Here is a 12,160-nt window from a genome sequence, read left to right on the forward strand (position 1 = left end):
TAAAGACATGCTACTTTTTACCTAGGTGTTCCTATACAGAGATTTGGACTTCCATCATGATCAAAAAGTGGAATAGCTTTTCCAGTGGTTGTCAACATGACGCACCATGCATTGACATCGTGGGGGTAGCAGAAGAAACATCCGTGAACAACAAGGAAAGCAAGATTAAGGTGTGAGCACTTTTGCATTCTGAACTCTGCATTTTAGGCCTATAGCATGGATGACAGAGATGTGAACAGACTGGGAAATCAAATGAAATGATCCATACCTTATACTAATCGGTAATCAAACGCAGTTTTATCACGGCAGGAGAAGATAAGTCTGGACGCATATGAATGATGCGCCGTGTGCTGTGTAACGTAGTAGCCAGCCGCAACACGCACCTTCGAAAAATTATGTTATCGTTGTGCTACGGTTGCGTGGTTAGTTGTTCCATATATACGGCGTCTGTCCTGATGCAGGTGGAGCCTGAAGTCTAATGCAGTTTATGAGCATTTGGACCCATCATCCACTGATTGGACAAGTCGGCAACGTTTGGTGATGATTCGCACGGGAAGGGAGGCAGGAGTAATAACACACCATCCCGTGTGGTCCGTTTCCATGCTACCAGACCAGAACTGCTAAATTCGGTAGCCCTGCTACTGCTAGACGCACAGTGCCCCAGTTTTCCTGGCTTCAAGAACATTCAGAACTACTTGCATGTTGCATGTTTTCAGTTCAGTTCAATCATCTGTAGCGACAGCAGCTACTAGTACCATGGCGCGCCATCCACGGCATGGCTGGCACGTCTAGCTCCACACGATCTGTCCTATGTGTTTGCTTATTATTAAGTGCCTGTTAGTTTCTAAAATTTTTTAAGATTCCCCGTCACATCGAATCTTTGGACGCATGTATGAAGCATTAAATATAAATAAAAAATAAAATTAATTACACAGTTTAGACGAAATTCACGAGACGAATCTTTTAAACCTAATTAGACTATGATTGGACACTAATTGCCAAATAACAACGAAAGTGCTACAATACCATTTCTCAAAAAAAATTCGCCAACTAAATAAGGTCTAATTGGAAGAGAGACGTAGGGTCCGTTGCATTTGAGAAGTGGGGACATGATTGCTGGATACGATGCAGCGCGTTCTTCAGGTTGCTTACAAAGACGCGCTTCAGGTTAAAATAAGCAAAGCTGCAAAGGGACGGCCGTTCACCACGCCCGGTTCTCTTCAGAGTTCAGACCGCTCGGGAGAACAGCAGTCGTTCATTCTGTATCCCCATGCATAACTGACTGGAACAGGAAGAAGGTTTACTTCCTAGGATTCCTCTTCTCGTGTCCCGCCAAGGGATAGGGAGCCAGGGGACCTCAACAGCACAACTCAATTCAGTCACTTCATCGCCTCGTCAGATCAGACAAGGTGCGGTGACGTGCGACCCCCGAACTGAAGAACAGCACTCCACCGTGCACGGCAAAAAAAAAAAAAAAATCTTATCCATACCCTCAGGAAACAAAAAGAGGGGAAAACATATTCTTCACCAGAGAGAAAAAACAGAGCGTCACGCCGAGGCGTCGCCTTCCTACAGCCTACTCGTCTATCTATTCGTTGCATCTCCTACGCTAGTAGTATTTTTTGAAGGAGTCTCCTATGCTAGTATCCTTATGTATGAGCGAAAGCCTAGCATCAATTTATTCACCCTGTTCGCATATTGGTTTCAGCCAGACTTATTCAGCCAGCTAACAGTGTTTTCGTCTTACAAAAAACCAGCACCAGTCAGTCCAAATCAGTACCAGCACCAACCAGCGAACAGAGTGATTGTGGCCTACTCATCTTGGAACTCGTTGCATCTCCTACACTAGTGTCCATATCTGTGGGTGAAAACCTAGCACCAATTCATTTGGTCATGCGACGACTACTCCCTCCGTCCCAGAATATATGTCGTTCTCGCTTCCCGAGAAACAACTTTAATAAAATATATATTAAAAAATATTATTATTTATGATACATAATTAGCATCATTGGAAAGATCTTTGAATCTAGTTTTTTAACAAATTTATTTGGAGACACAAATGTTGCACATATTTTGTACAAATTGAGTCAAAGTCATGGCACGGACACAAAAAACGACAGATAAATTGGGACGGAGGGAATACATCATTGGATGCGGCAAACCTTTTAACAGGCGTCATGTTAGACTGTCTCCAATAAAGAGATCTAAACTCAAAATGGGTAGCGAGAGATTCAAAATCAGCCTTCAACAGACTACCTATACGGGAGACCTATTTTGAGTTATCTGAGAGACATAACCCAAATATGAGTATCCTCTCTCCTGAAAACCCATTTGCAGAAATGGTTCTTTTTTTAGTCTTGTTGTTGGAGAATATGTCAAATAGGTATTGAACTTTTTGCCTGTAGCGTTATCCAAAAACTGAATGGATCTTGTATTTTAGATGTTGTTGTTGAGATAGCCTTAGGATAAGACTGTTGGTGTTTTGTGCGGTAGTGGTTTGCTGTATCAGGTGACCTCTAGCTGCGCCGTCGACTTGACGTGGTGCTAAGGATGGCAACGGGTATATACCCGTCGGGTATCGTCGGAACGTTCTCTTCCCCGCTACGGAGAATTCATCCCGTCCCCATCCCCATTAACTGTCTCGGGTATAGATTCTTGCCCATCCCCGTACCCGTCGGGTATCGGTCGGGTAACAGATACCCGACGGGTACTGCATACCCGATAAACAAGGACACTTGGGGTCGCAGCTTTGCAATCGGAGACGTTTCTTCTTCACCCAGGAATAAGTGTCGGAGTCTCGGAGATGCCGAGGAGAAGGAGCGAGGTTGCGAGGAGGACGAACAAAGGTGGCAGAGAGACCGAACTGAGGAAGCGAGGGGCACGAGCGCTCATGAGACAGGCATGCTTGTGCTGCTGGCGGAGATGGTGAGGAAAAATTGAACGAGGGTTACTAGAACACACAAATTATATATATGACTGTTCAGATTTAGACCAAAATATCTATGTTGAGCTTCTTTGGGCCTAATACTCGCATGACAACTCAAATAGTCGGGTTCCCCAACGGGTAACGGGGACGGGTAAACAGGGAACGTTCCCGTACCCGCTATACCCGTCGGGTATGGATTCTTGCCCATTTAGATGCCCGCGGGTAAAGATATGATCCCATCCCCGTCCTCTAATGGATCAAATACCCGTCGGGTATCGGGTATCGGGTCCCCGTTGCCATCCTTACGTGGTGCCATCTCTCATTTACTCGAGCCTTGTTTAGATCCCTGCAAAATTCCAAGTTTTTTCACTCTCTCTTCGTCACATCAATTTTTGGACATATGCATGGAGCATTAAATGTAGGTTAAAAAAAATAACTAATTGTACAGTTTGGTTGTAAATCACGAGACGAATCTTTTGAGCCTAGTTAGTCTATGATCAAACAAAGTTTGTCAAATACAAACGAAACATGCTACAGTATCCAGATTACAAAAATTTACAATCTAAACAAGGCCTCGCTAGTTGGGCAGAAGGTCCGAGTGGTCTTGGACACTGGATAGACGGGACATCTCTGGTTAAAAGAGTTATGGTGTTTGTCCAAGCTCTTCTTTGTTGAGTGTCTGAGTTGGAGCAAGACACGTGCTATCTTCGCTATATGAATATAGCCGTTTGAAGATGTATGAGATGGAGAGTTGCTCCTAAGCAAGGTCCAAATAGGTGAAAGCGAGGACCGAGAAGAAGTTTTGAAGCTTAGTCTTTCCAGCTTTTTTTTTCTTAGTCCTTAAACTCTTTTTCTCGTTGTTTTACGCTTTCTCAGTGTTTAGGCCCTGTTTGGTTTCTGCATGATCTTCTAAAATTCCAATCACATCAAATATTTAGACACATGCATGGAGTATTAAATATAAATTAATTACGAAACTAATTACACAACTTGCGACTAATTTACGAGACGAATCTTTTTAAGCCTAATTAGTCCATGATTTGACATCGTGGTGCTACAGTAAACATGTGCTAATGACAGATTAATTAGGCTTAAAAATCGTCTAAAAAATTAGCCTCCATCTATATAATCGGTTTTATAATTAATCTATATTTAATACTCTTTATTAATACTTAGATATTCGATGTGACATGAATTTTAGTACCTATTAAAGAACCAAAAACACCCTTACTCTCAGCAGAGTTTCTCAAACCGTCGTCGCCAAATCTCACTCAGACTCACACGAAGCTGCACAGGAAACATATTATCGAGAGGCGTGACCAGCCTTGGTGGACACCGAACACGTACGCGGCGACTGTGACTAGTGGAAGCACGGAACGGTCAATTCTGAGTGTGCAGCAGGCGGGCGAAATCACACACGCTCTCGGCGGCGAACGGAAGCAGGGCAGAAGCCAGAATCAGAGGTGGTGGGCAGGCGCAGGAAGCGTAAAGGGAGCTGCCGCGACCGACGCGCGCACGTGCCGGTGAGAGGCGGTTGTGAGTTGTGACGCCGACGCCCCCGGGCCGGCCGACCTGATATGAACAGACGAGGGAGGGAGAGAGAGATTTTTCCCTCTCCCCGATCCATGCATGTAAACGCAACGCATTTATTTTACTGAAAATTTGCTAACGGGCATGGCGCCGTCGCTGGGATGGAGTAGCCGAGTAGGGTATAAAACCGAGGGGGGCGTCACGGCCACTGGTCCCGAGGGGAGGAGGCTCTATCGAACGCAACTACCATCTCTGTATCGGCGAGCAACACAACAGACAGAGGAAGGAGGAGGAGGGGAGCGGCGGAAATGGGGCTCCGCGTCCGCGCCTCCTCGCTTCTGCTCTCCCTGGCTGTCGAGCTCGCGGTCGCGCTCGTCTCAGGTAATTCAGTCGCCGGCTTTGGTCGCTCCCTGCTTGCTTGTATTGTATCGCTGTGGATTCTCCGTCTTCTTGCTCGTGCTCTGCCTCTTCCCGCCATTGCTCTTGCTGTGCATCAGTGTCGCGTCCGTCTGTCCTCGTGTGACGTGAGTTGCTATATCGGTTCTTTTGGGTTCTGGCACGATGCTACGTTCCAGTTTCTTCTCCGCATGGACAAGGATACAGAGCTCTTTTTCGTCGCCGGTTCTTTCTCCGTATGGACAAGGATACAGGGCAACACTGGAAGCAGTTGCGACAGCGTGCGAACCAAGAACATGGAGACCTGTGGATGAGATCCGGCAAAGCCAGCAAAGCGGACCAGAATTGAGCGAGCCCTGTTGCTAACTCAGCTCTGACGAGCATCCACAGTTCCACTTCCACCCGCAGCTGCAGCTGCAGCTGGTCCATTACACGATTTCTTTCTGAAACCGCACGCTTCTAAGTGACCCATGTTCTCTGAATCATGATAATTCTACCGTACAGTTTGCTGAAAATTCTGGTTTTACATCTCTAGTTGTTTAAATCATAGCATTTTGCCTCTCTCACTCATAGATGATTTCTAGCTCTGCCCCTACTATGAATGATCATTCCGTCTGCTTCCGTATACATTATTGATTGTAGGTGTATAGGTGCTCTCTTCTCTTGCCACCGAACAATTTTTTTATGCTGTTTAATCACGAAAGCGACTTTGCACCTAAAACATTTCATGGGTCTGTCTGAAAAGGAAATTCAATTCCGTTGAGAGAAAAATACTACTACAAAATAGCGTCAGCACTTTAAGTGCGCCATTACCCAGTGCTAATAATGAGCGTCCCCGCGCGTGTAAATCTGGCAGTGTCGGCGCAGCAGAAGTTCGGGATCAACTATGGGCAGATCGCGAACAACCTGCCGGAGCCGACGCAGGTGGCGGGTCTCCTACAGTCGATGAACGTGAACAAGGTGAAGCTCTACGACGCGGACCCCCGGGTGCTGACGGCGTTCGCCAACACCGGCGTGGAGTTCATCATCGCCGTGGGCAACGAGAACCTGCAGACGATGGCGGCCAGCCCCGCCGCGGCGCGCCAGTGGGTGGCGACGAACGTGCAGCCCTACATCCCGGCCACGCGCATCACCTGCATCACCGTCGGCAACGAGGTCTTCTCCAGCACCGACACGGCCATGATGGCCAGCCTCCTCCCCGCCATGAAGGCCGTGTACGCCGCGCTCGGCGCGCTGGGCCTCGGCAGCCAGGTCACGGTGTCGTCGGCGCACTCCGTGAACGTGCTCGCCACCAGCTTCCCGCCGTCGTCGGGCGCGTTCCGGGAGGACCTCGCCGAGTACATCCAGCCCATCCTCGACTTCCACGGCCAGATGGGGTCGCCGTTCCTCATCAACGCGTACCCGTTCTTCGCGTACAAGGCGAGCCCGGGCAGCGTGTCGCTGCCGTACGTGCTGTTCGAGCCCAACCCGGGCGTCCGGGACCCCAACACCGGCCTCAGCTACGACAACATGCTCTACGCCCAGATCGACGCCGTGTACGCCGCCATGAAGGCCATGGGGCACACGGACGTGGGCGTGAGGATCTCGGAGACCGGGTGGCCGTCCAAGGGCGACGAGGACGAGACCGGCGCCACGGTGCAGAACGCGGCGGCGTACAACGGCAACCTGATGCAGAGGATCGCCATGAACCAGGGGACGCCGCTCAAGCCCAACGTGCCCGTCGACGTGTACGTGTTCGCGCTCTTCAACGAGGACATGAAGCCAGGGCCCACGTCGGAGCGGAACTACGGGCTGTTCTACCCCAACGGCTCGCCGGTGTACACTCTCAACGCCGGCTCCGGCGGCGGTTCGAGTCCGGGCGGGTCGCTCAACCCGTACTACACGTCCATGTTCTCCTCCTCGTCCAGATCGGCGGTGAGCGCAACCTTTTTGACAGAGAAAGTGATACTATTACTGCTTCTGCAAGCAATTGTAATACTCCGACAATCATATTCCTACTGTTAGTCAGTGATACTGATACCTTGTAATCTTGTATACGAAAATATGCATTTCAATTCAACCATAGGGTAGGCCTAGATTCGGAAATTTGGCACGACAGTGTGGCTGCTCCAAAAGCTCTGATCTTTTCTCTTATTCCCCCCCAGCAATGATCTTGAAAAGGTGACCTTTTCTTCTCTGTGCACAAACCTTTCGAGATGTGGAAACACCTAAAGGTGAGGTTGATCGATGGCCGAGCATCGTCGAAAGCGCGGGCATTCCTGAGCTTTTGACCCAACGGACGAACCAAACATGTAGCCGCGTTTTTCCAAGTTGGCCTGATACCAGTTAACCAGTAGTTGACCTTTGGCGGCGGCAGCCTGAAACTGAAACTGAAACTGAAACGGGGAATGTCAAAACCCAGCAGCAAGAGCAAACACAATCATCTCTGTGTTCTGTTGTCCCTGGTGGCTTGCAATCGCTTGCAGATAACGTATCGGATGGGGGTGGTTGTCCTGCTCGCCGCATTATTCCTCTGATGAGGCTTCCTCCACACGTACCGCCCAGAGAGAAAGGCTCGCAAATCATTGGCAGCTTCCCTTCCGACTGACGCAATCCGGTCTGAGTTGTCGTCGCCACTCATCAGTGCCGGCCGGGGCCGGTGCGCTGCATTGCCCTCACTGACAGCGAGTTAACGTCGGACACAGTGACACTGAAATCATCTCAATTTTCTTTCCCATCTCCTGTTCCTGATGCAGTTTAGTCTAAAAAATGGCTTAGGAAAAAAAACAAATCCCGCATGACAATGAGAATTCAAATTTCCAACCCAACGGTGCGTGAGCGTGAGAGACCAAGGCCTCCTTCAGAACGCGGGAGATTTTTCTGCTGCGTTTTTCCTTTAAAAGCAAACTGATTCCGACGAAATCCATGTAGGATTCCTATAAAATTCTAACGTTCCAAATGACCCTAAGCGTTGCTCTCGGCTGAGCTCGTGTGGTTAGGTAACAGGTCCTGTCGTCCAAGCGGCGACACTTTGGCAATTAGTTTCTGGTGAGCCATGTGATATGATGCATGCGGCAGACGAGTGCCGCCCCGTTTGTTGAGGACTTGAGGCCCGTTCCTGCAGTGCAGTGCAGCTGGTCCCTCCGTTCGTCCGGTGAGGGCGCCGCCCGAACGGCCCAGCAGATCACCGAGAGCCGTCGAAATATTTTCGCGTCATCCGCAAGGACCCATCAAAATTCTCGCAGATATGATGCATGCGGCAGACGAGTGGTGCCCCGTTTGTTGAGGACTTGAGGCCCGTTCCTGCAGTGCAGTGCAGCTGGTCCCTCCGTTCGTCCGGTGAGGGCGCCGCCCGAACGGACCAGCAGATCACCGAGAGCCGTCGAAACATTTTCGCGTCATCCGCAAGGACCCATCAAAATTCTCGCAGATATGATGCATGCGGCAGACGAGTGGTGCCCCGTTTGTTGAGGACTTGAGGCCCGTTCCTGCAGTGCAGTGCAGCTGGTCCCTCCGTTCGTCCGGTGAGGGCGCCGCCCGAACGGACCAGCAGATCACCGAGAGCCGTCGAAACATTTTCGCGTCATCCGCAAGGACCCATCAAAATTCTCGCATGCGGACGTTTCAGATAGGGCTCAGTCTCGTCGCTGTCCGCACACAGGACGTTCGGTCAGCACGCTGCAGGCTGCTGCTAGCTGTTGACCACTCCTCGTCGCTGTGTTGTTTGGCAGGTTGAATCGAAGCATTGGCCTGTTGTAGCAGTGCAGTGCAGGTATTAGCGGAGTGTTGTGGAGGATGTCCTCTTTAGAGCTCAAACCTAACAAAACAACTCCTCCAAACCGGATGTTTCGTCGCCTTGATCGATCACGAAGGGGCGTGGCGCCGTTTGCACGAAAGAGGACGCACGAGTGGATCGACGAATATCTCAGCGCCTTTTGTCTGGGACACCCTTATTGGAAAGTTATTCCCCATGTAGCATTGTGTGTGATTGAGATTTCAAGGCTAGAGGATCGGGCTTTATTCCTTGGATCACAATGCTTGACCTACTAGCCTAACACTCTCTATTCCTGTCCCACAGTCCCAGTGTCCCTGTAGCGGAACTAGTTATATAGTACGTATCTATTTGCCTATTTGGTCACTCGTCTAGATGCATTATGATGCAAGTGACAGTTCACAGACTCATGCAGGGTTCACTACTTCACATGATATGAAGATCAGTTGAATTAGCCACCCAGTGCTTATGAATCATTTGCTTATGTTGTGTGTGTCCAAAGAACAGGCTCTTGCTCATTGTGCTTCTCTTTTGTGATGCAAGGATAGACAGTTTGGTGTTCTGTTATGTGCCTGCACTACCGTGGAGGAAGGGTACTAGATAGACGAGTAATAGCTAGCTTGCTCATGTAGGAGTACTTGTTTTTGCTAACGATCAGCTAGTTGAGTCACTTTGAAGCCTGAAAGAACGAGATGAATTGTGAGAAGTGGCTGCGATTGGTGGTTTAGAAGTGTCAATCACACGAGTAATTGTATTTATTCATTTTTATTCTTCCTGTTAATGTTATTGTTTTTTTTTTTTGTCTAAGTGCCTCCGCTCTCTATCGTACTCCCTTCATCCACAAAAAAATACAATAATAACACAATCAAATTAAAATATCTTGAATTTGGCTGACTATAAACAAATAAGAATTATCAATATCTATAATATCGAATAAGTCGCATTAGATTTGTTATGAGATATATTTTCATACTGTACTTATTTAGCGTCATAAATATTAATATTTTAACCAATGTATTTGGTCAAACTTTAGACACATTAATAATAGCACATTATCAAGTTCAAGAATCTTGAATTTGACTGGCTACAAAAAAAATTATCATTCTTTTGTAAGATTTGATAACTATAGATTTGTCATGAGATATATTTTCGTACTATACTTATTTAGTATCATAAACATTAATTTTCTTACCTATGTATTTCAAATTTTAGACTCGTTACAGTAGGATGTCTTGTTGAATTAGGCCCGCTACCTATGCTGGTTTTTGCGTTTTATTGTTGAAAGCTCGTCTGCAACGCTCTTTTTATAGGTTCCAGATGGCTTAGATGACAACTTGGGCAGTTGGGCACGCGTTCTGTCAGTCACCGAGTTGTCCAAGGCCCAATCATGGCAAACCACCAGAGCTTGATTTTTGTGCTCGTTGTGTTTTCAGTGTGATCATAGATTGAACTTTTGAGCTAATAATGACCAGACCATATGTGCGAAAGAGCAGTTAGCCACCAGGTGCTTTGGTGATTCCATTTGCGTTCTGCATGGCTGCCAGACAGGGTTTTGCCTGGCCTCCTTGCCGAATGAATTTATCTGAAGTCAATATCTTTCGTTGGATCAGCAACCAAGGGAAAAACAACCTGTACTTTGGTTCAACCTTGGCCTTCCATACTTTCTCCCAAGGATGATCAGGGAAGGAACCAATGAATTGAACATTATAGGTTGATGTTACAGTGTAGTTTCCATCCACTGTGAAGCACCTAGTGATCTGATGAGGTTGATCATGTAGTTGGATTGGCAGCAATACTTCCCAAAGAGACACGTATTATCTTAATTCTTGATCATTGGACATACATCGTAGGCCGCACATCCATAGATTTTCCGTCAAGGAACTTAAAACACATAGGTGCAATTTGCTTAGGGCGATCTTCCTTCCAGCCATCTGTCGTGCTAGAAATTTGCCTGTAGTCCATCACCTAGTAGTAGAGAGAGAGAAGTACATGCCCTGAATAGTTGTGTTTCTGCAGTGGCGCGTTGGCTTTCTTGGAGATGACAGATGAGAAAGCAGCAAGCTCGGCTGGATCCCTAGCCGGCTGCTACTGGTCCATTCAATTATCAGTTTTCATCTTTGTGTTTTCGTGAATTCTCAGAAATGTTTTCCTCATTAGCCTTATCACTCTTTTCTGTACCATGTTTCAGGTCTTGGGAAAACATGTTCCATAAAAAATGGGGAAAAAGGATGGAGGGTCTGTATTTTACTCTCACAAGAAAAATAGCTTCAGCCGACTTTAATATCAGCCGAACAGGTATGTAAGGCCAGTCTCAATGGAGTTTCATGGGGGGTTTCATGCACAATTAATAAGGTGCCACGTCAGTTTTTGCATGAAACTGGGAGGAGAGAGAAGAGATTCGTTTCATGGCCATGAAACTTATCCGCACTGTTTCCAAAACTTTGGAAACGCCGTGAAACCTGCACTGAGGCCCTTCCTTCGTTTCATCGTGACTTTTCTTCTCCGGGACCACGCAGGGAAGAGAGGGATGATAGGGATAGGTGGGACCCGTGAATAGTAAAATAAGGGATGAAACCGTGCCATGAAACTTTGCACTGTGGGAGAGACCCGTTTCATATCAAAGTTTCACGTGTTGGAAACTGGGAGGTGAAACTCTCCATTGAGACTGGCCTAAGCAAGCAACTAGCGCCACACCTGTGCCTACGTACGGGTCGGGTTTCAAGTCTGACAAAGTCTGACAACGAAGCATCCATTCACACGAACCGTGCAAACATGTCATGGTTTCAGACTTCAGAAAGTCTACTATGGGAGGCCGGCCTAGATACCGTAGCAGGCGAAGCCCAAGCGTGGCGCGGCAGCGTCCGTGCGGCGGCTACAACTACACGTACACGTACAAGGCATCAAGCGGTCAAGCCGTTGCCGTGCCGTACGTCGCCGGCAAGGCAAGGACGCGGACGCTGCTTGCCAAGACTGTATGGGTTTGGGTTGACTCTGTCAGCTGGCCTCTGATACAGCCACGATTTCGTGGGGTACGAGACGAGCAGACGATTGAGTCACACGATGACGGAAAAGAACATGGACAGAACCGCATGCAAAGTCTGAAGAACAGTTGCGATGACGATGATGATTGATGAAGAGGAAGACACGCGAATGGCGGAGCCCATTGTGCGCTTGTGTTATTGCTGACTGCTGAGGTATAGTACTACCAGGGGGTGTTGGGTTCACCTTCTAAATTTAGTAGCTTTAGTCTCTTTTAGTAACTTTTTTACCAAACACTTTGACTAAGGGGGTGTTTGCTTGTCCCTCCTAAATTTTAGTCGTTGTCCCATCGGATATTTAGACACATGCATGGAGTATTAAATATAAACTAATTACGAAACTAATTACATAGTTTGCGACTAATTTGCGAGACGAATCTTTTGAGCCAAATTAATCCATGATTTGACAATGTTTGCTGCAGTAAACATGTGCTAATGACGGATTAATTAGGCCTAAAAATTCGTCTCGTGAAGTACTGACGGATTATGTAATTTGTTTTTTTATTAGTATCCGAACAC

The 12,160-nt window shown here is 47.6% G+C and overlaps 1 protein-coding gene across 1 annotated transcript; it reads left to right on the forward strand.

Annotated features, from left to right (window-relative positions):
• The first annotated feature begins 4,655 nt into the window (after positions 1-4,655).
• Positions 4,656-6,937, forward strand: LOC136453627 (glucan endo-1,3-beta-glucosidase 14-like). The gene is made up of 2 exons (XM_066454187.1): positions 4,656-4,837; positions 5,709-6,937. The coding sequence occupies exons 1-2, from the start codon at positions 4,765-4,767 to the stop codon at positions 6,854-6,856; spliced, it is 1,221 nt and encodes a 406-aa protein (XP_066310284.1). The 5' UTR covers positions 4,656-4,764; the 3' UTR covers positions 6,857-6,937.
• The last annotated feature ends 5,223 nt before the right edge of the window (positions 6,938-12,160 follow it).

The sequence above is a fragment of the Miscanthus floridulus genome, chromosome 5 (assembly GCF_019320115.1).
Source record: "Miscanthus floridulus cultivar M001 chromosome 5, ASM1932011v1, whole genome shotgun sequence".
NCBI lineage: Eukaryota > Viridiplantae > Streptophyta > Magnoliopsida > Poales > Poaceae > Miscanthus > Miscanthus floridulus.